Source organism: Rhinoraja longicauda, chromosome 2 (assembly GCF_053455715.1).
Source record: "Rhinoraja longicauda isolate Sanriku21f chromosome 2, sRhiLon1.1, whole genome shotgun sequence".
Taxonomy (NCBI): domain Eukaryota; kingdom Metazoa; phylum Chordata; class Chondrichthyes; order Rajiformes; family Arhynchobatidae; genus Rhinoraja; species Rhinoraja longicauda.
The window spans coordinates 87,913,501-87,938,121 of record NC_135954.1 but is presented as its reverse complement, the minus strand read 5'-3'; the positions used below and the strand labels follow the sequence as shown (position 1 = coordinate 87,938,121).

At 42.9% G+C, this 24,621-nt stretch overlaps 1 protein-coding gene across 2 annotated transcripts in view; it reads right to left on the bottom strand.

Annotated features, from left to right (window-relative positions):
- elp2 (elongator acetyltransferase complex subunit 2) overlaps positions 1–22,573 on the bottom strand; it is a 115,157-nt gene extending 92,584 nt beyond the window's left edge. The window contains exons 1-8 of one of the 2 annotated variants that reach the window (XR_013548969.1): positions 22,385–22,573; positions 20,159–20,237; positions 18,992–19,062; positions 18,014–18,161; positions 10,153–10,230; positions 7,715–7,779; positions 4,677–4,743; positions 914–1,054 (exon numbers count right to left, since the gene is read on the bottom strand). Coding sequence is in view for 1 of the 2 variants with exons in the window: in XM_078422941.1 (XP_078279067.1) it covers positions 914–1,054; positions 4,677–4,743; positions 7,715–7,779; positions 10,153–10,230; positions 18,014–18,161; positions 18,992–19,062; positions 20,159–20,237; positions 22,385–22,528 (793 nt within the window). In the remaining variant the exon portion in view is untranslated. The remainder of the gene's footprint in view (positions 1–913; positions 1,055–4,676; positions 4,744–7,714; positions 7,780–10,152; positions 10,231–18,013; positions 18,162–18,991; positions 19,063–20,158; positions 20,238–22,384) is intronic. The other variant, XM_078422941.1, reaches the window with a different exon arrangement.
- Between the last annotated feature and the right edge of the window lie 2,048 nt (positions 22,574–24,621).

Here is a 24,621-nt window from a genome sequence, read left to right as displayed (position 1 = left end):
TGATTAAAAAGGTAAGAGATCACCCATTTAAGACAGACATGAGGTGACCTTTTTTCCTTGGAGTCGTGGGTCTTTGGAGCTTTCTTCCTCGGGGCAGTGGAAGCAAAATCTCTCCATATTTTTAAGGCAGAGGTAGATAGATAATAAGCAAGGGTTACACAATACAAAAGGTGACCATGGTGAGGTGGGAATGTTGAGTTGAGATGTGATCTCTTTAACTGGCGGAACAACACCTCATATTCCGCTTGGTAGCATACAACCCAATAGTATGAACATTGAATTCTCCAACTTTAGGTAATCTCTTACAGCTTCCTCCCCTATCCCTTCTCCTCCTCTTTTCTTCACCTCCTCCCACCTAGATTCGCATCCCCCCTATATTCCTTCTTCTGACTTCACAATTCACAACTCTTCAATTGCTTTGTCTCACACCTTTGTTTTTCTCATCTCTAGCCTTGTCCAATAAACTGCTTATCTAATACTTTGTTCGCCTGTGTTCATCTACTACCTGCCATTCTTTGTCCTGCCCCTTCCACTCTTCCAGCTTCCTTCCACCCCGCCACAATCAGCCTGAAGAAGGTTCTGAATCCAAAGCATCACTTACTGATCTCCAGGGATGCTGCCTGACCCGCTGAGTGCTCCAGCACTTTGTGTCTTGATTTTGTAAACCAGCATCTGCAGCTCCTTGTTTCTACATCAAAAATGACCTTGATTTCACAGGAAATGGCACAGCCTTAAGAGACACACTGAACCAATGAGAACAACTTGGGGACTCGCATATGCTAAACTGGCAAAGCATGTGCTAAACTGGCCAAGAGACTGTGAGCTTCACAGCAAATGTTAGTCATTTCACCTTCAATGGTTCTCTGAAGTCTGGACCATTATTTTTAAGTGTATGCCCACCTTTGATACTTACGATTACTACAGACATTAAAGGCATCTTCCTTCAGTTTAATAATCCCTTCATCAGAATTGGAAGAAGATTCTGTTCTGATGAATATTCTCCATATGCGTATCAAGCAGTCTTGTGAGCAGCTTGCTAACAAGAGGTTCCCATCTAATGCAGCACAAAACAAATATGGCTCATCATCATTTATGGAATTTCTTTAATACCTAAAGATATTACAAATGTCAAGTCACTCCCTAAGAAAGTGACATATTTAATTCAATGATTTAAATTAAGGATTTTGAATAAACTATGTTAGATCTTATTAATAAAATGCTGGAAACACTCAACAATCAAGCAGCATCTGTGGAAAGAGAAACAGAGTTCAGGTTTCTGAACTGTTCTGATGACAACTCCCAGATTAAAACATTGACTGTCTTGATTTCCACAGTTGCAGCCTGATCTGCTGAGTATTTCTCGTGTTTTCAGTTTTTATTTCAGGTTTACAGCATCAACATATTTTTATATTTATAATATAATAATAATAATATTCATTTATTGTCATTGCAACGAGTACAACAAAATTTAAAAATAGCCAATCCTGACGGTGCGTACAAACATATATGCAATAAATGCAAAAACAAATAAATACATAAATACAATTAAATACAATTATATTAAGTACAAGATTTTTTAACGGTGTTGCCTAGTGCAAAGGTAGTGTTCAGTTCTCGTATGGCCCTGGGGTAAAAACTGTTCTTAAGTCTGTTTGTTCGGGATTTGATCGACCTGAAACGTCGACCAGAGGGCAGATGAACAAACAGACGGTGGCCGGGGTGGGATGGATCTTTTATTATTTTGCCTGCTCTACTGAGGCAGCGTAGGCTGAACAGGTGCTCCAGGGAGGGCAGTGAGCAGCCGATGATCTTCTGGGCCGTCGTGATGACCCTCTGAAGGGCCTTCCTGTCCTTTTCTGAGCAGCTGGCATACCATGTGGTTATACAGTATGCCAGCACACTCTCGATGGAGCAGCGATAGAAGGACAACATGAGCTTCTCCTGCAGGTTGGTTTTCCTGAGGATCCTCAGGAAGTGGAGTCTCTGCTGTGCCTTCTTTACTGTGGTGATGGTGTTGGTAGACCAGGTAAGATCCTCTGCGATGTGCGTACCCAGGAACCTGAAAGCTGGTACCCTTTCCACACAGACCCCATTGATGTAGAGTGGGTCGTAATCTACACTGGTTTTTCTAAAGTCAATTATAAGTTCCTTTGTTTTGGAGGAGTTCAGGACCAGATTGTTCACTGAACACCATGCTGCCAGCCTTTGGATTTTATCCCTATAGGCTGTCTCATCTCCTTCTGAGATGAGTCCAACCACAGTCGTGTCATCCGCGAACTTGATGATGGTGTTGGTGGGATGGGTGGGGGCGCAGTCGTGAGTGTAGAGGGAGTAAAGGATGGGGCTCAACACACAGCCCTGTGGTGAGCCGGTGCTCAGTGTAATGGTGGAGGAGAGGTGAGGGCCTATTTTGACGGTCTGGGGGCGGTTGGTCAGGAAGTCCTTGATCCATTGGCAGATGGTTTGGGAAAATCCAAGGTCGGAAAGTTTGGTGACCAGTCTGCTCGGGATGACCGTGTTAAAGGCAGAGCTGAAGTCGAGGAAGAGCATCCTCACATAGCTCCCCTGGTGTTCAAGGTGGGTCAGTGCAGTGTGAAGAGCAGTGTCGATGGCATCCCCTGTAGACCTATTTGCTCTGTAGGCAAACTGGTGTGGGTCGAAGGTGGGTGGGAGGCTGGCTTTGATGTGCTGCAGGACCAGTCTCTCGAAGCACTTTGTGATGACCGGTGTGAGTGCTACCGGACGGTAGTCGTTAAGACCGCTGATGACAGACTTTTTCGGCAGTGGGATGATTGTGGCGGACTTCAGGCAGGGAGGGATGGTGGATTTTAAAAGGGACAGGTTGAAGATTTTTGTGAAGACCTCAGATAATTGGTCTGCACATTCCCTCAGCACTCTGCCCGTCACACCATCGGGGCCTGCAGCTTTCCTGGGATTCACTGCTCTGAGCACGCGCTTAACATCATACTCCTGCACAGTGAAGGTGTTGCTGTCAGGTGCTGAAGAGGGTGTTATGTCTGCCACTGTAGCTTTCACCTCGAAACGAGCAAAGAAACAGTTAAGTTCCTCTGCCAGCGAGGCGTCGCCGTCGGCAGTCGTGCGGTTGCTGGTCTTGTAGTTGGTGATGTGCTGGATGCCTTGCCATACCCGCCGTGGGTCATTGTTGGAAAAGTGGTCCTCAATCTTCCTCTTGTAGGACGCTTTGGCATCCTTGATGCCTCTCTTCAGGTTGGTTCTAGCAGCACTGTATAGAGCTCTATCACTAGACCTGAAGGCGGTGTTACGGTCCTTGAGGAGAGACCTGACATCCTTTGTCATCCAGGGTTTTTGATTGGGATACAACCGGATGCGTTTGTCGACGGTGACATTGTCAACACAGTTTTGGATGTAGCAAAGTACAGTTGATGTGTACTCCTCCAAGTCCTGATCCTCAAAAATATCCCAGTTGGTCCTTTCGAAGCAATCCTGCAGCTGCGAGGAATCTCCTTCAGGCCATGTCTTAACAGTCTTTATGGTGACTGGAGCTTTCCTCCTGAGTGGGGTGTATGCTGGAGTTAGGAATATGGACAGGTGATCTGACTGCCCCAGGTGTGGTAGTGGTGCTGACCTGAAACCCTTCTTAATATTTGAGTAAACCTTGTCTAGTGTGTTTTTCCCCCTGGTAGCACATCTTATGTGTTGTTCAAGTTTCGGGAGAACTGACTTTAGGTCTGCATGGTTGAAGTCCCCGGCTATGATGTGGGCTGCTTCTGGATATGTGCTCTGTTGTGAGTTTATTGCACCGAGCAGGTAGCCTAAAGCTGTGCTAGCGTTAGCATTCGGTGGGATGTAGACTGCTGTTACTATAACCCCTGTAAATTCGCGAGGAAGGTAAAAAGGCCTGCATTTAACTGTTAGGGACTCCAGATCAGGAGAACAGTGGCTATCTATGATTTGGATGTTAGTGCACCAGCTGTTGTGCACGTAAATGCATGACCCCCCCCCCCCCTTGCTCTTACCGGAGTCGATGTTTCTGTCCCAACGAAACGCTGTACGCCCGGCTAGCTCAATGGCTCCGTCTGGGATAAGTGGATGAAGCCATGTCTCTGTTACTAAGAGAATGCAACAGTCCTCCACGAGTTTGTTTGCTGATATCTGTAGTTTTAGTTCGTCCATTTTGTTGATGATGGATCTGGCGTTGGTGAGAAACATGCTAGGTAGCGGTGGTTTGTGTGGCTGTCTCTTTAGCTTGGCAAGTATACCGGACCGGCATCCTCGCTTTTGCTTCCTGTTTCTCCTCCGCCTGCGACGCCTGTTCGCGCCGACAACTATCCACGGAGCGCCCGGTGTCCTGGCTATCTCTTCCGGTATATTTCGCGGGTGTGGAAATTCGCGCACAAGGTCCCGATTGCACTGGAATCCTATGATCAGAAGATCCTTACGGTTGTAGGTAGGATTTGCCTGATTTGCATGACTAAAATTGACTAACAGACATAACACAGATAACACACATAAAACGCACCGAAAGGGAGAGCTGTGAGCCGCTGCGTCCGTGCGCGCCGCCATCAGCCATTTGAAAGGCATTTCAAATTATGAAAATAATAAAGTTTGAATGGCAGTTGGCCATGATCACAATTTGTTTAAATAACAAATTAAGGATGCTTCAGTGTATGTATGTAATCTATGTAAATTCTTACCACATGCAGCCCATTCAACTCCTCGAACCCAGTCTTCATGGCCTCTAAGTGAATGGATTTTCTGAAACTGTTACAAAGATTTCACCATCGCATTAGCACAGGGTTGGCTTTTTTTCCAATAAAGCAACATTATATCATGCCATTGCTAATCACTAAATACTGGGGAAATTCAGTGGGCTAGATAGCATCTGGGGAGGGAATGTATAGGTAACACTTTGGGTCGGGATCCTTCTTCAGACCGATTAGATTAGGTGGGGCAGCTGCAAGTGATAGAGCATCCAAGACGTATGTATAATCATACCATAGGTGGAAAACATCTATTCCTTTCCAAGTCTTCCACATTTTCTCTCATTGTTGAAGAAATAAGTTTCTACAGATAATCAGAAGTGAAGTATAGTTTGCCTTTCACAGAATATTACACTGAATAAATGCACTTTGTTCCTATTTTGGCAGTATAAAGCATCAACTAAAAGTTTAATTTGTCAATGGCCTATCATTTGGTTTTTTTTACATTTTGTTTTTAACTGGCCATTCAACCTTCATGCCTGCTTTGATATCCAGTTAGCTCATGACTGATCTTTTACCTCAGTATAATTTTCCCACACTAAACCCACAAGCCCTGAATCCTTTAATAACAAATATTCTAGCCTTATGTCATAGAATATATGTACTGCACAGAAGCAGTCTCTTCAGTGCACTATGCTTACAATATTCCAAATGTGGCAGAAGGAAAATTTTATATAGCTGCAACATTATTTGCTGACTTTATACTCAAATGTCCCAACTGATGAAGACAAGTATATCATCCGCCCTCTTTATCATCCTATCCAATTGTGTTGCCACTCTCAGGGAGCTATGGACATGTACCCCAAGATTTCTCTATTCTTCAATGCCCCCAAGGGTCTTGCCGTTTACTGTATACTTTCCTCTTGCATTTGACCTCCAACACCTCACACTTGCCCAAATTAAACTCCATCTGCCATTTCTCCAACAAAGTTTCCTCATGATTTATATCCTGCTGTATCCCCATTATACAGAATCATCCAAATTATTAATATATTCTGCAAACAACAGAGATCCTAGCATGATTCTTGAGGAACACATCCAGTCACAGGTCATATTCAATGTCGGGGCACAAGCAACCGTCTTGGAAAGAGAATTGAGTTTGAGTTGAGTTTAGTTTATTGTCACGTGTACCGAGGTACAGTGAAAAGCTTTTGTTGCAAGCTAACCAGTCAGCAGAAAGACAATACATGATCACAATCAAGCCATCCACAGTGTACAAATACATTCCCAAACTTCTTTATGATAAAACAACTTCTCCTCTCTGTCAACCACTTATTCTGTGGCCATGACCCTTCATTGTAGACACACATTTCAAGGCCAACTTCAGCAGTGCAGCCACCGGGTTAAATCCTGTAAGTCTCTGTACCTTTTAATGAGATCATTCTTCTAAAATCAATGGAGTAGTCTTCCATCAATGACAAACTCATCATCCAGGAATCAATATAATTGACTTTCACTACACTCCCTCAACTCTGAGTATACAGTGAAAACATGGAAGGTATGGAGACTAGTTCTGTACACAACATCTGAGGTGCCAGGACCCTAACTGTGCCGCAAAACATTTCAACTCTTGAACTCTATTCCTGTTACAATAAAGGCCAATATACTATTTGCTAACAATTGATTTCTGCAACTTTTAGGTCTCTCTGAACACCAACACCAATCTCACACCATTTAAAAAAATGTCAGGAACAGTTCAGACATTCAAACAGCATGGTCACTTTAGAAGTAAAGTGGTGGCGCTGCGTCTGCGGCTGCGACTCGCCTGCAGTCTGTCTGTTTCTCTTCCTTCTTTGTCTTATTGTTAATGTTAGATGTATGTAATAGTCTATTTTTAGTTGTGTATTATGTGGGGGGTGGTCGGGGAAACTTTTTTATCTCTTTCTTCAACGGAGGTGCGACTTTTTTTTCCGTGTTGTATCTGCGTTCGCACTGCGGCCTAACATCAAGGAGCTGGGCGGCCTCCAGTTGGGATCGACCTTAAGGGCAGAGCCTGTGGAGTCGCGGAGCTGGCTGACTTTCGGAGGCTGTGGTGGCGCTGCGATTGCGGCTGCGACTCTTCTTTCGGAGGCTTCGGCTGCGGGCCCTGTGGTTTGTAACATCGGGAGCACGCAGGTCCCTGGTTGGCGACCGACTTTTCGAGAGCTCCAGCCACAGCAGCTACATCTGCCCCAAATCGCAAGGCTTGAATTGACCCGTTCGCAGGAACTTTCATCGCCCGGCGCAGCGCGGCCGAGAGCCTCGATCGCCTCGACGCAGCATTTTGACTGCCTGACCGCGGGAGAAGAAGCAAGGAAGAGATAAGGCTTTTTTTTACCTTCCATCACAGTGAGGAGGTGCCTGGGGGAGAGTCACTGTGATGGATGTTTATGTTAAATTTATGTAATTGTGTGTTTTGTTTGCTTTTTATTGTTATGACTGTATGGTAATAACATTTCGTTCAAATTAATTTTGAATGACAAATAAATTCAATTCAATTCAATTCAACTTGTGCTGCTCTCTGATAACTGAGAGCATACTTCAAGCTGGTCACAGCTCGGGAACCAGACTGTATCACCTGCATGCCATTTAATGCAAATGTGTGAGGGAGACAGGAAGAGTCATTTTTAAGGTGTCAGGCAGTTTCCTCCCATAGAAAGCCACCAATCTGGGTAAACCATAGGACCTTGAAGCTGAAGCAACCTTGAATATTCCCAAAATGCAAGAAAGAAAAACTACAGCACTGGTGCACATTCTCCACTTACACTTTGGGAAATAATAAAGAAAAGCCTTTTTCATTTCAAATCTATTTAGCTCCAAATACTATGCAATAAAAGGCACTAAAGGGATCATCTCTCTTATCAATTGAAAAGTAACTGACAGTGACTTTGAACATTAATTCCTCACTTACAAATTTAAAATTCAAACATTGAAATTTACTTTTAAATGAACGGCAATTATGAACACACAATTTACTTTCGATGACAACTTACTTGTTCACCTGCCTGTACAAATAAATAAACGTTGCTGTCATCACCACCACAAGCCAGAATCACAGCTATAAATAGATAAATTGACAGTGAGATGAACAGAAATATAAACTGTAAGTCCTTAATAAGATAAGAAAATTAATAACATTACTATTTTCCTTTAAAAGTCCCTCTAATCTGAAATTTCAACTGCTGCTTTAGCTACAATGCCAGACCACCTAAATAAGAAAAAAATTATTTGTCTTCAAAATATAGATGATTTACCTACTTCTTTTAAAGAATTGAAATTGACAATTCAAATCAAGGTTGCTGTAACCTCGGAGGGGGGGGGGGGGGGGCAATTATAGTCGTTCTTTCCTGAGCAGTAATGTGTTTACCAGGTCACAAAACCCTGAAATATACTTATGGTCATGTCTTCTCTTTCTTCATGACTGCATTACTCTTTCTGCACTGCCATTTTCTTCTGTAATACTTCTATCAACATTTATATTGATAAACTACCTGAAAACATTTGCAATGTCACCCATTGGCTGTCATTCTGTAATCAAGGTTCTGTCCCAGTTGTTCAGGTCCATCAAACATTTACCTGATCGAGAATTGCTTAATCCTTGGCCTTTGTCATAGCTACGGAAAAACCAAACGCAAACTGAAGGAAAAATACCCCAAATTCCGCTTTGGTTGCTTAAAAGCCAAAAAGCATTGAATTTCCCAATTCCAAGTAACTTACAGATGTACCATCAAAAGCGTGCTGTCAGGTTGCTACAGATGCACCATAGAAAGCACACTGTCGAGTCCAAACCAGCTTGGTTTGAGAATATCTCTGCCCAAGATTGCAAGAAATTGCAGTTGTGGACTTAGCCCAGTCCAGCACACAGACCAGAATCCATCCACACTTCACGTTGTCTCGGAAAAACAGCCAACAAATCAAAGAGTTCTCTCAACCCCAGTCATTCCACCTTCTCCCTGCTTCAGGCTGGCAGAAGATACAGAAACTTGAAAGCTTCTTGCCCTTCATTATCAGACTTCTGAATGGTCCATCATTAAGCTAGTGTACTATCGATTCAACTCTACTACCCCTTTCTTTGGACATTGGACTTTGTTCAAGGAACTGATGAGCTACAATGCACTACAATGCTGAGAACTATATTCTGCACTGTATCTTCCCCTTTTATACTTGAATTTTGAACTGATTGTATCAATGTATGGTATATCTGACCTGTGTGGATAGCATGCAAAACAAAGTTTTTCACTGTACCTCAGTACATGTGACAATAATAAACTTAAATCACCAGTGTTCTTCTCCCACACATTCTCACCTGCACTTATTTTTCTTCTCACTTTGTTCACTCTTCCCATCAACCTTCTCCCCTCCTACTCCATGTTTTGGTTCCATCTGCCCCCTCCTCAGGTGGTTTCACCTATCACCCCATGCCTCAGTCCCACCCCTCCCTCACTGCTGTATACTGGCTATTGCTTCTCTTCCCTCTCAGTCCTGATGGTGGCACTCGGCCCCAAAATATCAACACACCTTTTGGCTCCAAAGATGCTGCTTGGCCTGCTGAATTCTGCTAGCATTCTGTTTTTGTGCAGTTGAAAACTGTTTACAATTTTAGTTTGTTTCCCCTATTTTTCTTGGTTTTTTAAAAATTATTTGTAAACCACCTCCTCATACATAAAAAGATGTCCCGTCTCCAAGTAAGAGTTGTTCTCTTCTATGTGTTCACACCCACTCAAGTTGGACCCAATCCATCTCAATATTTCCCACACAGTTTTGCACTATCCCTTGTACATCATTCTCAAATCTCCTGTCAACTTTAGTGTTAAACCATTACTTAGTTTCTCAAACTACAAAGATGCTTGTGAAACATTATAAGCATTCATCGGGTTTTGAAATGGAAGATCCTTGATAACAATAAAAATGCAGGATCATGGGGAGATAGCAGGATGATAGGCAGCATATATCATCACGCTTTCATCTAGTCCCATTCAGGCGCAGTAGATGTATACGTAATTAAGTTAAAAAAATCATTAACCACAGTCTGATGGTAGTAATATCCTCCTTCAATTTTTAAAATCCTATTGCATTTGCTCTCTTTCTCCAAAAATAACCCTTTTCCTTTGCAATCAGTAACATATTTTATTTGTTTTTTAAATGTGATTATTTTTATATCTCTACTTTAAAAAATATCTATGAATCTGTTTTTCAAAATGTCTCTAAGTATTTATTTCCACTTTTTTCTCAAAGCTTTCACCTATCTCAATTTGCACCTCTCGCCATACTAAATTTAATTGGATTAATTCCCATCCGTGTTTTTACTTTTCCACTTTTTTCATCCCCATTTAATTGAATGTTTGCATTGTTTCAAACAAGCCCGTTGAAAGAACTCCCAGCAAACTAATCTCCAGAAGATGGGCAAAATTACCAATTTGTCACCACTTACCATCGCTGCCTGGCAATCGCGCTAGTGCAACATCCATCATGAAACCATTTCCAAAGCAGAGGGTTTGTATGCATTCTCCTAGTCGGAAACAATTTATGCAATTTAGTCCTGTATTTTGCAAATCACAATACTTTTTTTTTAAAGTGAGGAACAGAATGCACTTATCAAACTGAATGAATAGTCCCAATCAAACATTTATAAATGTACTCACTTCAACGGTGACTGTGAGAGTACTCTATGTATATTTTACTCTCATGTTTTCTATGTTAGGATAGTTATTTTAAAAATACTTTCTTAGAAATATTCTGGAGATATAAAAAAACGTATAAATGCTACTTCACTCTTTCAGTCTCTTTGGAGCTACAATCCTATTTTTAAAACTGTGCTCAAAATGATCTCAAACCATTCAATGCTGAAATATTCAATTACCATCTCAGTGAGAGTTAACAAGAGTACATCTTACCTTCTGAGTGCAAACAATAATGGGCGCTGTACAATACCTGTTTTTCAATAAAACCTTTTTTTAAAAACTCATATTATCATCACACCGCAGGAAATATTCTACATTTCTACAGCAGTTTCAATTTGATAAGTTGATTTAAATCATTTGCAGATGAGATATTTTTAGTAATGCAACTAAAGGCTACTTGCAAAATTGTTATATAACGCACACTCAGTTCAGTTACTATGCCGATTGCAGGCTGAATGAGAGGAAATTTATATATTTTAAACCTGCAGAATGAATTTAATCCATATTACTGCAATAAACAAATTAAATGGATACTTGAGAACTATTGCCTTAAAGATGGGGTTCTGAGGGAAGTTGGGGGGGGGGTGAGTGTAAGGGAGTGGTCAATATGCATCGTGACTGAGAAGGAGATAGAAGTTATTAGATGAATAAACAATTTATTTTAGCAGAGATGGCATAAGTTTTAAAACTCAGTTCTCATTTAACCGGTAGGAGATCAGCTGGGATTTTGGCCCTTCCATCCACCAAGTCCACATGCCTTTACTCTAATTCTGCACTAATCCCATTTTATTCCCCCCACATTTCCATCAGCGCCCCCTCAGAAACACACCTGGGGCAATTTACAACCCAATTAATCTACCAATCTGCACCTTTTAGGAATGATGTTGGAAACTGGAGCCCCTTTAAGAAACTCAGAAACACGCAAGGAGAACATGCAAACTCCACATAGACAGCACCAAAGGTCAGGATCGAATGCAGGTCACTACAGCTGTGAGGCAACAGCTCAGCCAGCTGCACCACTGTGCCATTCAACATTACTGATCCACCAATTTGGTTGCAGAAAGTGCACCAACTATTGATTGATAAAACACTCCAAGAAAACTCAAAATCACTCTTTAGGATAAATAAGATACTGTATTATACTATATTATGCTGCAATCAGGATTGAACCCGCGTCTCCGGCGCTGTAAGGCAGCAGCTCTACTGCTGCACCACTGTTCCGCAGTGACCTCTGCTTTTTGTGAGATACATAAATGACTTAGACAAAATCATAGACGCGTTGGTTAGTAACTTTGCAAATGACACCAAGATTGTTGGAGTCGCTGACTGAGAAGAAGGCTGCCAAAGTATACAGTGGGCTAGATACTAACACAAATACAAGTCCACCACTATCTCAGTTACTTTGCTGCCGCTCGGCTTCACCCGTCTTCTACTATCAGCGCGTCTCTGGCTCTCACCCGGCGCTCCGAGTGTCCCACCCTATCTCCTGAAAGAACTCTCTTCCATTCTCTTCCTTCCTCTGCCTCCATTGTATTTATTCCGATGATGAAACTATCTATACGGCTAAAATGTGGCTTCCCCTCAAAAAAAGCAATTCACACCTTCACCCATTTCCCATATCTCCTTTTCTCTAGGTCAGAACAAGGATAGATTTTCCCTGGTCCTCATTTTCCACCCCACCAACTTCCAGACTCGTCACAGATCAATCTCGTCCAAATCTCGTCCAAAAGACTTGGTTTTTTTGGATGACAATAAAGGTGATTCTGATTCTGATTCTGATCCTCCACCTTCAAAGAAATTCCACCACTGGAAACATTATCTCTCATTCTCGTTCAGCATTTCGTAGGGACAATTTCCTTCATGACTCACTTGTCCAATTTTCCATTCCCACCAATCACCCACCTTCATAAAAGTTTTCCTTGCAACCGTAAACAATGCAACATTTATCATTTCACCTCTTCCCTTTGCAATATCCAGCAACGCAAACAATCTTTCCCGGTGAAGCAACAATTCACTTGCACTTCTTTTAGTCTAGTGCACCGTATTCAGTGTCAACAACATGGTCTCCTCAAAATTAGAGAAATCAAACATACATTTTGTGATAGTGTTTTGTCCGAAGGTACAATCCTGAGATTCCTTTCACTTTCATCCTCCGTCTCATTTCTACTCTGAACTGTCTATGACCTCCTGTGCTATTACAATGTTGCCCAATGCCAGTTTGAAGAACAGCACCTCATCTTCAGTCTGGGTACACTGTAGCCTTCTGGACTTAGTGAATTCTATAACTTCAGCGAACATAACTTCTGCCTATATCAGATGTCCACCTGTGATGTTGGCTCAGCCGGTCTGCTCCTATAGGGGGATCATACGGCAGGTGAGGTCACGACCCCTGACCTGTACTCTTGCCACGCAACGCCTTCTGGGGGGCAAGCCTTGTACTGCAGGCAACCACCTACTATGGCTTTCAGTGCAGCCCCCTTTGCTTAGTATTTTTCTTCTATTTTATGTTTGGAAAACGTCTGTTGTGGAACAATTCGTCAGCCCTAATTTGAGAGGGTGTTGCAGTTGAATGTTGCGGTTGCACTTTGCTGCCGCTCGGCTTCACCCGTCTTCTACTATCAGCGCGTCTCCGGCTCCCACCCGGTGCTCCGAGTGTCCCGACATCTCCCCCCATTCCTCCGCTCCTCTCTCCTCCAGGCTCAGTGCCCCTGCTCCACACCTCGCTTCCTGCGGTTCTTCGGCCCTTCGCCGCTCCTGCTGGCCCTCCAGCCCTTCTCCCCGCTCGCCATCCCGTCAGCCGGGCTCTGTTTCCATCTGTCCATCAACACCTCGAGGCTGGGGCCACCGAGCAGAGCCGTGGCCCGGTCTTCCGCCTATTGCCTCGGCTCCCAGCGCCCAGCCCAGCTCTCGCTGCTGCTCAGCCTCCACTGCCGATTGGCCTCTCCCCAGTCTTCCTCCTCCTCTTTGGGCTCGACACTCCACTCCTCCTCCTCTTCCACCGCCTACTTCTCCAAGGCCGTCAAGCACGGCTCCCTGAGCCCTTCGCCCTCAGGCGGGTCGCCGACCTCCAGCGCTCGCTGCTTCTGCCCCTGCAGACCCTCCAGGCCCCTTGGCTCGCGTTCTTCCCGCTGCTCCTCTCCCAGCTCGCTCAACATTGTCCTTTCCTCCTCCTCCTTCTCCTCCCGCCGGCTGGTCGGTGGCCCCCTGCTTCTCGGCCTTGCTCTCCTGCCTCCTTTACCGGCCGCGTTTCCCCTTCTCCCATCGGCTGGCCAGACGGCTTCCCAGCTGCTTCTTGTGTCCGCGGGCTTGGAAGCCTTTCTTCCAGTTCCTCTTCCTCAGCCGGATCCTCCAGCTTTTTCCCCATTTTTGACAGCACAAAAATTGGCCATTTTTGACGTTTTTTCCCAGGTAAGAACGTACGTGTTGCATGTGTAGTGTATGCCGAAAGCAGCCATGTACTCCAGATGGCTTGAGCGACTCCGTGCGTCACACCCTTTGACCTTACGTGCAATCCCCTTATTCCCCTTTTTTTACTTTTAGAGTATAGGACATACACCTGCCGAGCATATCCTGCTCTACGTTTCACTTCTACTTTCTTTTTGTCTGAGTCCTTCTTGTCTGTGATGCCAGGGAAAATTTAAGAACTGATGTCCAAAGAAGTACCTCTCAACTTTCCAACTGATGAGACCCAAAACTTGTCCAACTTTTAAAAAGATCAATTTTGCTTGTTAAAAATTGCAGTGAACATACAACATTCAAAAATGAGCTTGGATACAATATCACTGTTATCAACAGCATGTCATATCAATGCTAATCAAAGCAATGCAGCTCACATGCAGTAAAAAATGTGTCAATTCCCAGCAGTTCCTATCAACCTCTATTACAAAGCCCCCCCAAAATACTTGCTGCATCCCTTTTGGAAGTTCAATCTGCCAAAATTGATATGTGGCTTCACAGAAGCAATCATAAAAATATAGGATGTCATTCAGCATTTTGTCCATTTCAGCATGCAACAGGTACTAATCTGCACATAGGACAGCTCCAGTTATCACACAAGGTGATCCAAAGGCTGAAGCTTCAGTGATCTGTGCTAGTATTCGATTGCTGCCACAAAAATCAATGACTATAATTAGATAATGGGCTGAAGCAAGAGCATAGAAAAGGAATGAGTGATGGTGCTGTCTCTAATCATGACATCGGCTATAGAATTTCCAGACACCCTTCCTCAGTACATTGATGAGAAAGCAAGAAGAGCCAGGATGAAGTTAAGAACTTTAAGTGCATCATTCCAACATAAATCCTCCTGCAATATCCTTGCCATGGAATGAAGGCATAAAACAGTATTGAGTATGAACTGTTCAGCACACAGGCCCTTTGACCCGCCACACTAATGTTGACAATTGTATCTACTTATACTAATCCAATTTGTCTGCATTGTCCATTGCCTTCCACACCTTGGATTTTTAAAAGTCTCTAGGTTACTCTTAAAGTTGTGACTATATCTAACCCCATACTTCCTCTGGCAGCATGTTCAATATTAACCACTTTGTGTGAAAAACTTTCTCCTCTGATCCCCTCTAAACCTCCTCCCTCTCACACTACACCCGCTGCCCTCTTGTTTTAGACACCCCCAATCATAGGGAAAAGATCCTCAACATTTACCCTACCTCCCATCTCACATAATTATACACATTTCTATAAGGCCACCCCTTATCCTCCTTTGCTCCAGGGAAATTAAACCAGCCTATCCAATCTCTTATTATATAAAGTCCTCCAATCCAGGCTATGTTCTGGCAAATTTTCTCTGCACCCTCTCCAGCACACTAAATTAAATACCACATCAGTGATATTATTGTAACTACTAACTATGCACATGGATCACATCCAGGACAATAAACGTTTGCTATGTCCAAAGAACATATCTGTTATTGTACTGAATAATCTACAAATTGATAATAAATACCACATTTTTAACAGGCTAATAGGAGGGAAAGGTGAAATAGACAAATATATTTTGATCAAAGCACAAAGACGATTGTTTACATTGCAAGTATCAGATTATCTCAACAATGGAGCAATTTGGCAAACCATCAGCTCTCTGATCAGACTCCACCTACTTCATTGATCATCATATTTTCAAGGTGAATGCTTCTTCCTTTGACGAATCAAAGGAAAGCAAAACCGATGAAATGCTGCAGACTTGGGAAACACCAAATTCTAGCTGTTTTGCCTGGCATTCTGACTTGGCATGTACTCCTGGTTTAGCATTTTTTGATGATGAGCCTGAAAATTGCACATGCATTTTTCTTCTATACTCAGCTGTGTGGTTATCAGGAACTGAAGGTGTGGAGCATTGCATTGTTTTCCAGTAAAGACTGGACCAAATAAATGTTTAGGTAAAATAATGATATCCATGAGGATTATCTTAAAACAAAGGTTGATCAGGTAGTGCTGTGGATGTGTCATTTACCTATACAAAGGATTATAAGGAAACTGCAGCTGAATGAGTGAAAGCCCAGGCATTTTCTGAAACAGATGTAGTTCATCACAAGATGTGATTTCAGTCACATTCACTCTGTGATTTATGGAACCGGGTTTCTTGAATGCTGATACTGGTTTTCCATGAACAAACTAATGAGGTTTCTTGCTATGATGGTAGTCATTTAACTGAAACATCTGTGCACTGCAGAAGGCTGAAGTACCCTGCAGAATAATGGCATGTGTCTAACAACAAGCGGAGCAAAGAAGTGACCGTCACTTACCCACAATAGAGTCATAGAGTCCTACAGCACAGAAAGAGGCCCTTCGGCCCATCGTGTCCGCGCCGCCCGTTACCAAACACAGTCTAATTTTAATCCCATTTTCCCGCATTTGGACCGTAGCCCTGAATGTTGTAGCATTTCAAGTGCCCATCCAAATGCCTCTTAAACGTTGTGAGTGTTCCCGCCTCCACCACCACCCCAGGCAGTGAGTTCCAGACTCCAACCACCCTCTGGGTGAAAAAGTTCTTTCTCACATCCCCCCAAAACCTCCCTCCCCTTACCCTGTATCTATGTCCCCTCGTTGTTGAACCTTCCACCAGTGGAAGAAGTTCCCCGCCATCTACCTTATCTATGCCCCTCATGATCTTGTACCTTCCAGGAATTTAGGCATAATTATTACTGTGGTACGCTGCATAACTATCTCCCCCAAAAATGATGAACCCAGAGAGCCCCCTACAGTTGAGAGACCATTGACACATCATTTTAAAGTTCATTCTGGCACAGACTCGTAGGAGTTTTTTGACGAACTAAGTTAACACATTATTTGATGGAACAAATCAATAAGTCTCCCGCTTACTGACCATTGTCTGAAACCTTTTTCACTTCAAACATTTATCCAGTTCTCTTTTGGAGTGGTTTCCACTATATTTTCAGGCTGTACATTCCAGATCATAACAACTCATATTTAACAGCTCCATTTGAGCAAAGTTTGAAATTATATATATCAAAACGAGCAATAACACCACTACGGCCCCCGCAGAACCCAACGTAAAGTTCTCAGCTGATTCAATAGGTAATCATCTGCTACAACTTTCTGATTCCTGCCTTTTGGTCGACTTTGCATCTATGCTGCGCTATCCACTTAATTTCAGGTGCTTTAATTTTAACTAATTTTATTCAAATACCATTTTTAATGTTTTTATGTCCAGTATCAACCCTTGTAATCAACTGAAGCAGTTAGTGTAAGTCAGTCTGAAGAAGGGTCTCGACCCGAAACATCACCCATTCCTTCTCTCCTGAGATGTTGCCTGACCTGCTGAGTTACTCCAGCATTTTGTGAAATAAACTGAAGCAGTTAGATCAGTATGGCTGATTAAGATAGTCACACACAAATTCATGCTGACATCTTTGTCATTTTTTTCTGTGAAATTCTTTCAGTATGAGCTATATCCCATAAGCCAACCTCTTGGCTAATTTCAAGATGTCAAACTAAAAATAGACAATTCAGAATCCACCCCTGGAAGCTCCTTGATTACTAAGCTACCCGCACACTATGAAAACAATAACCAAATCCTTGCCCACCATAAGAACGCAATGCTGTAATGAAACATCCATTTGCTACTTTGTTTCCTCTATATCAAACAGACAATTACAAATCTTGACCCAAGAGCAACAAAGAGTCCAATTTTGTGCATCAGTTACACATAGATCAGACTGAAGAACAGCGCATTTCTTTCCCTGAAAGTCATTAGCTTCGCCACTTTTACCGATCCTAGATTTCTAATTGCTGATTTATATAGTTAGTTGAAGTTAAATTTCCCAGTATGATCCAAACACATCACTAAATAAAACACCAGTATATTACATTAACTTATGTAACTTAACCATTATATTACATGTCCTACATAAAATTATGATATTTTTCATGCCTTCCAACTTTCCATTCATTGAGCCGAGATTAAAAATAATGTTTTAAAACATATATGGAGAGCATTTATTATATGTTACATAGTGATAGCAAGAAAATCAATACAATAACAAAACACTGCAGAGCATCCTGCTTATATTTTACACACCGTACTTTCACAACTTTCAAGACACAAATTACGAAGTAAAATTTATACATTACCCACTAAACCTTGTTTCCTCCATATTTTAACGGAAGAGTCGGCTGCTGCAGAAGCAATCAGCAATTTTGGATTTTCACCAGCACCATGTATTGCAGTTACTGCACACACAGCTCCTGAATGCCCTTCCAATCGGGTGGATGCTGCAAACTGTTTATAATACATTAACCAATTATTCTTGAAGAACACACACAATAATAATTGTTTAATACAGCACTAAGAAACTCTGCAGAAATGTGATGCAAGACCAGAGAATGATTCACACAAAAATATTTTTCATTCATTCCACTTGCTCAAACAGAACACAAGCAGGTCAGCAAAAAAGAGATTTTGGGTCAATAGGATATTGCATGTTGGAAAACAAATATTTTGGAGGACCTTAGTGTTTATGAAGGGTTTATGAAGGTGTGTGTCAGGAAGGTGATGAGAAAGTGTCACCATGGGTTTCACTGAAACATGGGTCAAAGCATGAAGGTCAAAGCAAGAAAATGCAGGTTAATTTATTGAGTTATATAGACCATCACCATATCCCCAATTATTTCAAATTCATTTTACATCTCCATGAGGAAAGAAAGAAAGAAAGATGGAGTCAATCAATGCCTTGTGTGTTGCAAAGGCCACAACTTATCATTTTAAAATGTTCTGATGTTCGAATGTGGGAATTCCAACAATTACAGGCAATAATAGATTTAAGTGTAAGAAAGGTAAAAGCCATTCACATATTAATTTAGCAGGCTCAATGTCACCAAAACCATGCATGAAGATGGATAAAGAAAAGGATTTCTGAGGAGCTCTCGAAGTAATGGTGATAAAAGATCTGGAGAAATAGTTGATTTACATAGAGACTGGCAGGAGTGTCCCGCAAGTGGTCCCATACAATAAATGCACCACTGGCAAGATTTTTGTTATTTATACAGTGCAAAATATTAAAATATAACCTAATGAAAATTTATACTTATTTTAGAATCTGAAACTCTTACTTTAGAATTCTGCAACTCCCAAACGATCAGACAGTTATCAGATGCTCCAGACACTAGTTCCACCTCCGAATCTTGAACACAAATGTTTGACCATTAGTTGGCACAATGTTCAATTAAAAGCAAATACAACAGAATCATATCTTTGCCTATTTCTTCACATCCAATAATTATAACAAAAGCTTCAACATCAGAATTTACACCTGGCTCACTGATCAACTATATTTATTTAAGAACAATATTCCAAAGCAAGCCTTGCTTGTAAATAAAAAGGCTGGTGTTACCTCGACCACAGTAACATATGCAATTTTTGGTTCCATCACTGAGGAGAAATCAAGTGGATTGAACCTATAATCTTCATATTTTAGGATGAGATAGAAGCTCATTATATAACATTTTGGAAGCCCAACCGTCTAGAGGCTGAGGTCGTAAAAAAAAGACGCAAAGTGCTGAAGTAACTCAGCGGGTCAGGCAGCATCTCTGGAGAACATGGATAGGTGATGTTATGGGTCGGGACCCTTCCCCAGACAGCTTGGAGGAGGAGGAAGGAACTGCAAATGCTAGTTTACACTGAAGAGAGACACAAAATGCTGGAGTAACTCAGCGGGAAGGCAGCATCTCTGGAGAGAAGGAATGGGTGGAATTGTGTTTGGAAATTTGGAATTGTGAAGCCAGAGGAAGTAATATACTTCCACTGGCTTCACAATTCCAAACAGGGGAGGGGAAAGGAGAGAAATGGATGTGGATCCCACTGGCACACTGGAACAGAGGAGGATTGACAAACAAATGCTGCAGATTCTCGACAATAGTGGACTCTTTTATACTCTGATACTCCGAGCTCTCATGTGACTGATCAAACTGGATCTGCTTTTCAAATCTTTTCATTAATCGGAGACTTCCACATTTGTGAGGATCTGTAGTGTCTGGAATTTACTGCCATTTCAATAGCTAAACCATAGTGGCTCCACTCAGAAGTTGAAAATGAAAGCCAGTGAAATCTAGTGTAATATTCAGGCAAAGCTCAGATATCAAAAGGTTTGTTTAGTTCTTTTAAAAAAATTAGTAGATTTTTTGATTGGTTTGAAAATATGCATTCTGAACTTACGATTTATTTAAAATAAAATGCTTGCTTTGCGTCTTATAAAAAATCCATCATCCATCAGCACTTACCACAATCATCTTTCAGAACCCAATGCACACAGTTAACTCTTCCTTTATGTCCATTCAGAATTTCAGTTACACTTCTTTTCTGTTGGATCAAAGGTGCATAAAATCAGAAGAAAGATTCTTAAGTGATCAATTAACATAACTAAAAATCTGTTACTTTATTTCAATCATACAACTTGAAAATTACAATATACAGAAAAGAAATGAACATGTGTTGGAGGTCATAAACCACATTATGGTATATAAATCCCCAGGTCCTCATCAAGTGTATCCCTAGGACATTATGGGAAGCTAGGGAAGAAATTGCAGGGCCACTGGCAAGGTTTATATCAGCAATGGCCACGGGTGCAAGGAAATGCCTGGAACTATAATGGTGACGCTTGCATCAGTGATGGATAACTTATTCTAGGGAACTCTGAGAGACAAGTACATGCATGTGGAACCGCAAGGATAGTCAGATTGGCTCTGTGCATGGGAAATCATAAATTTGATTTGAGTTTTTTCTAGAAGTGACCACAAAGATTGATGAGGACAATGCCGTAGATGTTTCTCTACATGGACTTTAGCAAACTCTTTGACAAGATACAGCATGGTAGGCTGCTCTAGAAAGTTAGATCGCATAGGATCCAGGGCGAGCAAGCCAATTGGATGCAATATAGGCTTGAAGATTAGCAATGGTGGGTTGCTTATCAGATTGGAGGCCTGTAAAAGGTGGTGTGAGAGAGGGATAAGTGCTGATTTAAGCATTTTGGGGTCTTTAATAATGTTCCTACTTGTCTTCTAAGAAGTCTGTTTATTAATTACAGAAATATTGGATGTTTTATGTGTTTTTGAAGAGTAATCCAAAAAGTTGTGACTGTGACTGCAGGTATGCCTCAGGGACCAGTGCTGATTGTGGCTTATATCAATGATTTGGATCAGAATATAGAAGGTACTAGACCGAGTGGACCCATTGGGCCCAAACCTCTCCTGCATTGGTGCAGCACCCTCCCCGCCCGTCTCCCCGCCCCTATCCTCCTCCCCGCCCCTATCCCCCTCAACCCTCTCCTGCATTGGTGCAGCACCCTCTCCGCCTCTCTCCCCGCCCCTATCCCCCTCCCCCCCCCTCAACCCCACTTATCCTTCTCCCCTCCCTCTCTCGGAGATAGATTTAAACTTTAAAATGTGAATAACTTTTAAAATATAACACCGATTTCAATGAAACTTTTTCCATTAGCATCAAAGGGATGACAGTGAGTAAGGTGGGCCTAACATTGTCATGTTATCATGTACCGTTTTGGCTGTAGTTCAGGAACAAACAAACAAACAAATGAGAGTTTTAGTATATAGATGATGATTAGTAGTAAGAACCAGAGGACATAGGTCTAAGGTGAGAGGAGAGAGATTTAATATGAACTTGTCAGGCAATTTTTTCCATACAAATGCTGGTGGGTATATGGAGCGACCTGCCAGAGGAGGTATTGGAGACAGATACTATAACGACATTGAAAACATATTTCAAGATACATGGAATGGAAAGGTTTAGATTGATATGGGTCAAACCAGACAGGTGGGACTCATGTAGATGAGACATCTTGGTTAGCAAGAACAAGTCTCCGTGTTGGATGACTCTAAATGGGCATGAAAAGCTGCTTGCCCTGCTAAAGAAGTATCCAATAAGGATACTTATTGTAACCCAAAGTGCTGTGGCTGTGGAAGACGTGACCCCCAGAAAAGGCAACGCTAGTTATATCCAACCAATAAAACTGTGACAGAGTGCTGCACAACGTGGAAAATATGTGTAGGAACGAACTGCAGATGCTGGTTTAAAACGAAGATAGACGCTAAAAGCTGGAGTAACTCAACGGGTCAGACAGCATCTCCGGAGAAAACAGGTGACCTTTCGGGTCGAGAGGTCTCCAGAGATGCTCCAACGTTTTGTGTCTATCGTGGAAAATATGTGTATTTGACACCACGTGCACTTCGCACTTGGAGGTGTTCTCACTCCAACGATGTTCTCACTCCAACAGAGCTGCTGCCAGCTTCTGTATCGACCACTCTTGCTCCGCGCTGACTGTAGCTGGAATTCGCCGGGACCGGGTGAAGCTGGAGTGGAGACAAGCTTCCAGCAACAGGGCAGGGGGCCGTGATGTTGGCTGGCTCGCTCTCGCTCTCGCTCTCGCTCTCGCACTCCCTCCCCATCCATTTGCTACGAACGCGCTTGGTGTCGGCTTCGGTTTAAACCTTTACCTCGGGTTCGTAAATCAGGACCGAGCGACAGGACGCGAGGGCCAGGCGGCCGCCGCGACCCCGGCCCCTGCCCCACGAAACTGCGTGCGGGCTCCGGTTGGCGCACCGGGCAACGTGAGCCGTTTCCACCGCGGCCGCCGCCATCTTGCTCCGCCCACCGTGGCCTCCGACCAAAGACACTAGAGGAGCAAGATGGACCACTCCGTTGAACTCGCCTGTACTGAAGTGCAGTGCGCAAGGAGCGTAACGTCCGCCATTTTAGTAAGCAGACCCCGCCATTCGCTGTGCCTCTCGCAGTGTGATCAGTGTTTTGGGGAACAGTAAGTGTGATGACACCATTAAAATGCAGAATATATATCATCTATCAATTCACAGATTTTTCTTTTTCTTTTTAAATGTTTCTTCAAGTTTCTGCCTACTAAAATGGCGCCGTGACGTACTACAGTTTTTAGGGTCGAGTGGTCGATCTTGCTCCTCCAGGAAATAACAGCAGATGCTGAGTTACTCCAGCATTTTGTGCCTCTCTCCTAGAGATGTTGCCTGACCTGCTGAGTTACTCCAGCATTTTGTGCCTCTCTCCTAGAGATGTTGCCTGACCTGCTGAGTTACTCCAGCATTTTGTGCCTCTCTCCAAGATGCTGCCTGACCTGCTGAAGTTACTCCAGCATTTTTGTGATACCTATCTTGTTCCTCTAGTATCTTTGCCTCCGACCCGCAGGGAGGTGGGCGGGCGGACAAGATGAGCCGCTGCCACTGCACGAGTAACTGCGGGGGATGGACACAAAAAATGCTGGAGTAACTCAGCGGGACAATAGACAATAGGTGCAGGAGGAGGCCATTCGGCCCTTCGAGCCAGCACCGCCATTCAATGTGATCATGGCTGATCATTCTCAATCAGTACCCCGTTCCTGCCTTCTCCCCATACCCCCTGACTCCGCCATCCTTAAGAGCTCTATCTAGCTCTCTCTTGACAGGCAGCATCTGTGGGGCCAGGAGAGACCGCACCGGTGGGCTGCAGAGAGATCTGACTGTGTAGGAAGGAACTGCAGATGCTGGCTCACACTGAAGATCAAAGATACAAAAAGCTGGACCAGTTACAGTGAACTCCCATTTCCACACTGACCTTGCTGCCCAGGGTCTCCCCCACTGTCAGAGTGAGGCCCAATGCAAAGTGGAGGAACAGCCCCAGCGACATGAATATTGATTTCTCTAACTTCAAGTAACCCTTGCTTACCCTCTTCCCTATCTTAGTTCTCCGACTAATTTTACTGTACTTTTGATTAATTTTACTGATTGTATGCCTCTTTGTAGATCAGTCACCACATTACTGATCCATGTTGGGTATTCGTTTAGACTGTTCCTGGAGTATCATCCAGCGCATGCGTGCTATTGAGTTTCAGTCAGACAGGGAGTATTGTACAGGCTTTGTCTTTGATCTACAGCCTCGTGCTTAATAAAATACATTATGAAGTTAAGCAATGTTGTTATTCACACAACTTAATATATGGTGTCAGAAGTATTGATCCGGAACTTCATCGGCTTGAGATTTGTGAGTTTTTCACTCTTCTTCTCTGCAAGAGAGATCGAAAAGTTTGTTTGCCAAACGAACATGACTGATGCATTCCGGGGGCCGAACCGGCTCGTCTTCGGCAGCAACATCAGTGATAGATGACAGATCTTCGAGGAGGAATATGACATTTTCCTGCTGTTCAGGCTGGGTTCCGGAGAGAACGTAAGCCTGAGATAACAATGAGGATCCAGTTGGAAAAGGCTGGTACACGATTTATTGCCGTCTGCAACAATTGTGGAGGCAGCCATGCAACTTAAAAGGAAAAGTGTCCAGCTCTTGGTCAGCAGTGTTATGCCTGTAGAAAACGCAATCACTTCAGGAGATGCTGCAAATCCACACAACAGACTTATCCAGGGAGAAACCAAAACAGCTTGATCAGTTGCAATCTGATCAAACCGACAGCATCCCGATGGGACGGTCGATGTTGATGGGATCACGCTGCAAATGGATTTGTTTGATGCACGAAGAGTACAAAATGACGAAGCTATGGTCATTATGTAGGTTAACGGTGTTTCAGTAGAAATGAAGGTAGACACTGATGCTAAGTGCAACGTGATGTCGAGAAAGTCATTCATGCATCTGCGGGATGGTGAACAAATAAAATCGTGCAGTAAACTCACCACCCTAATTGCGTATGGTGGCACCAAAATCAAACCTGTTGGAATGG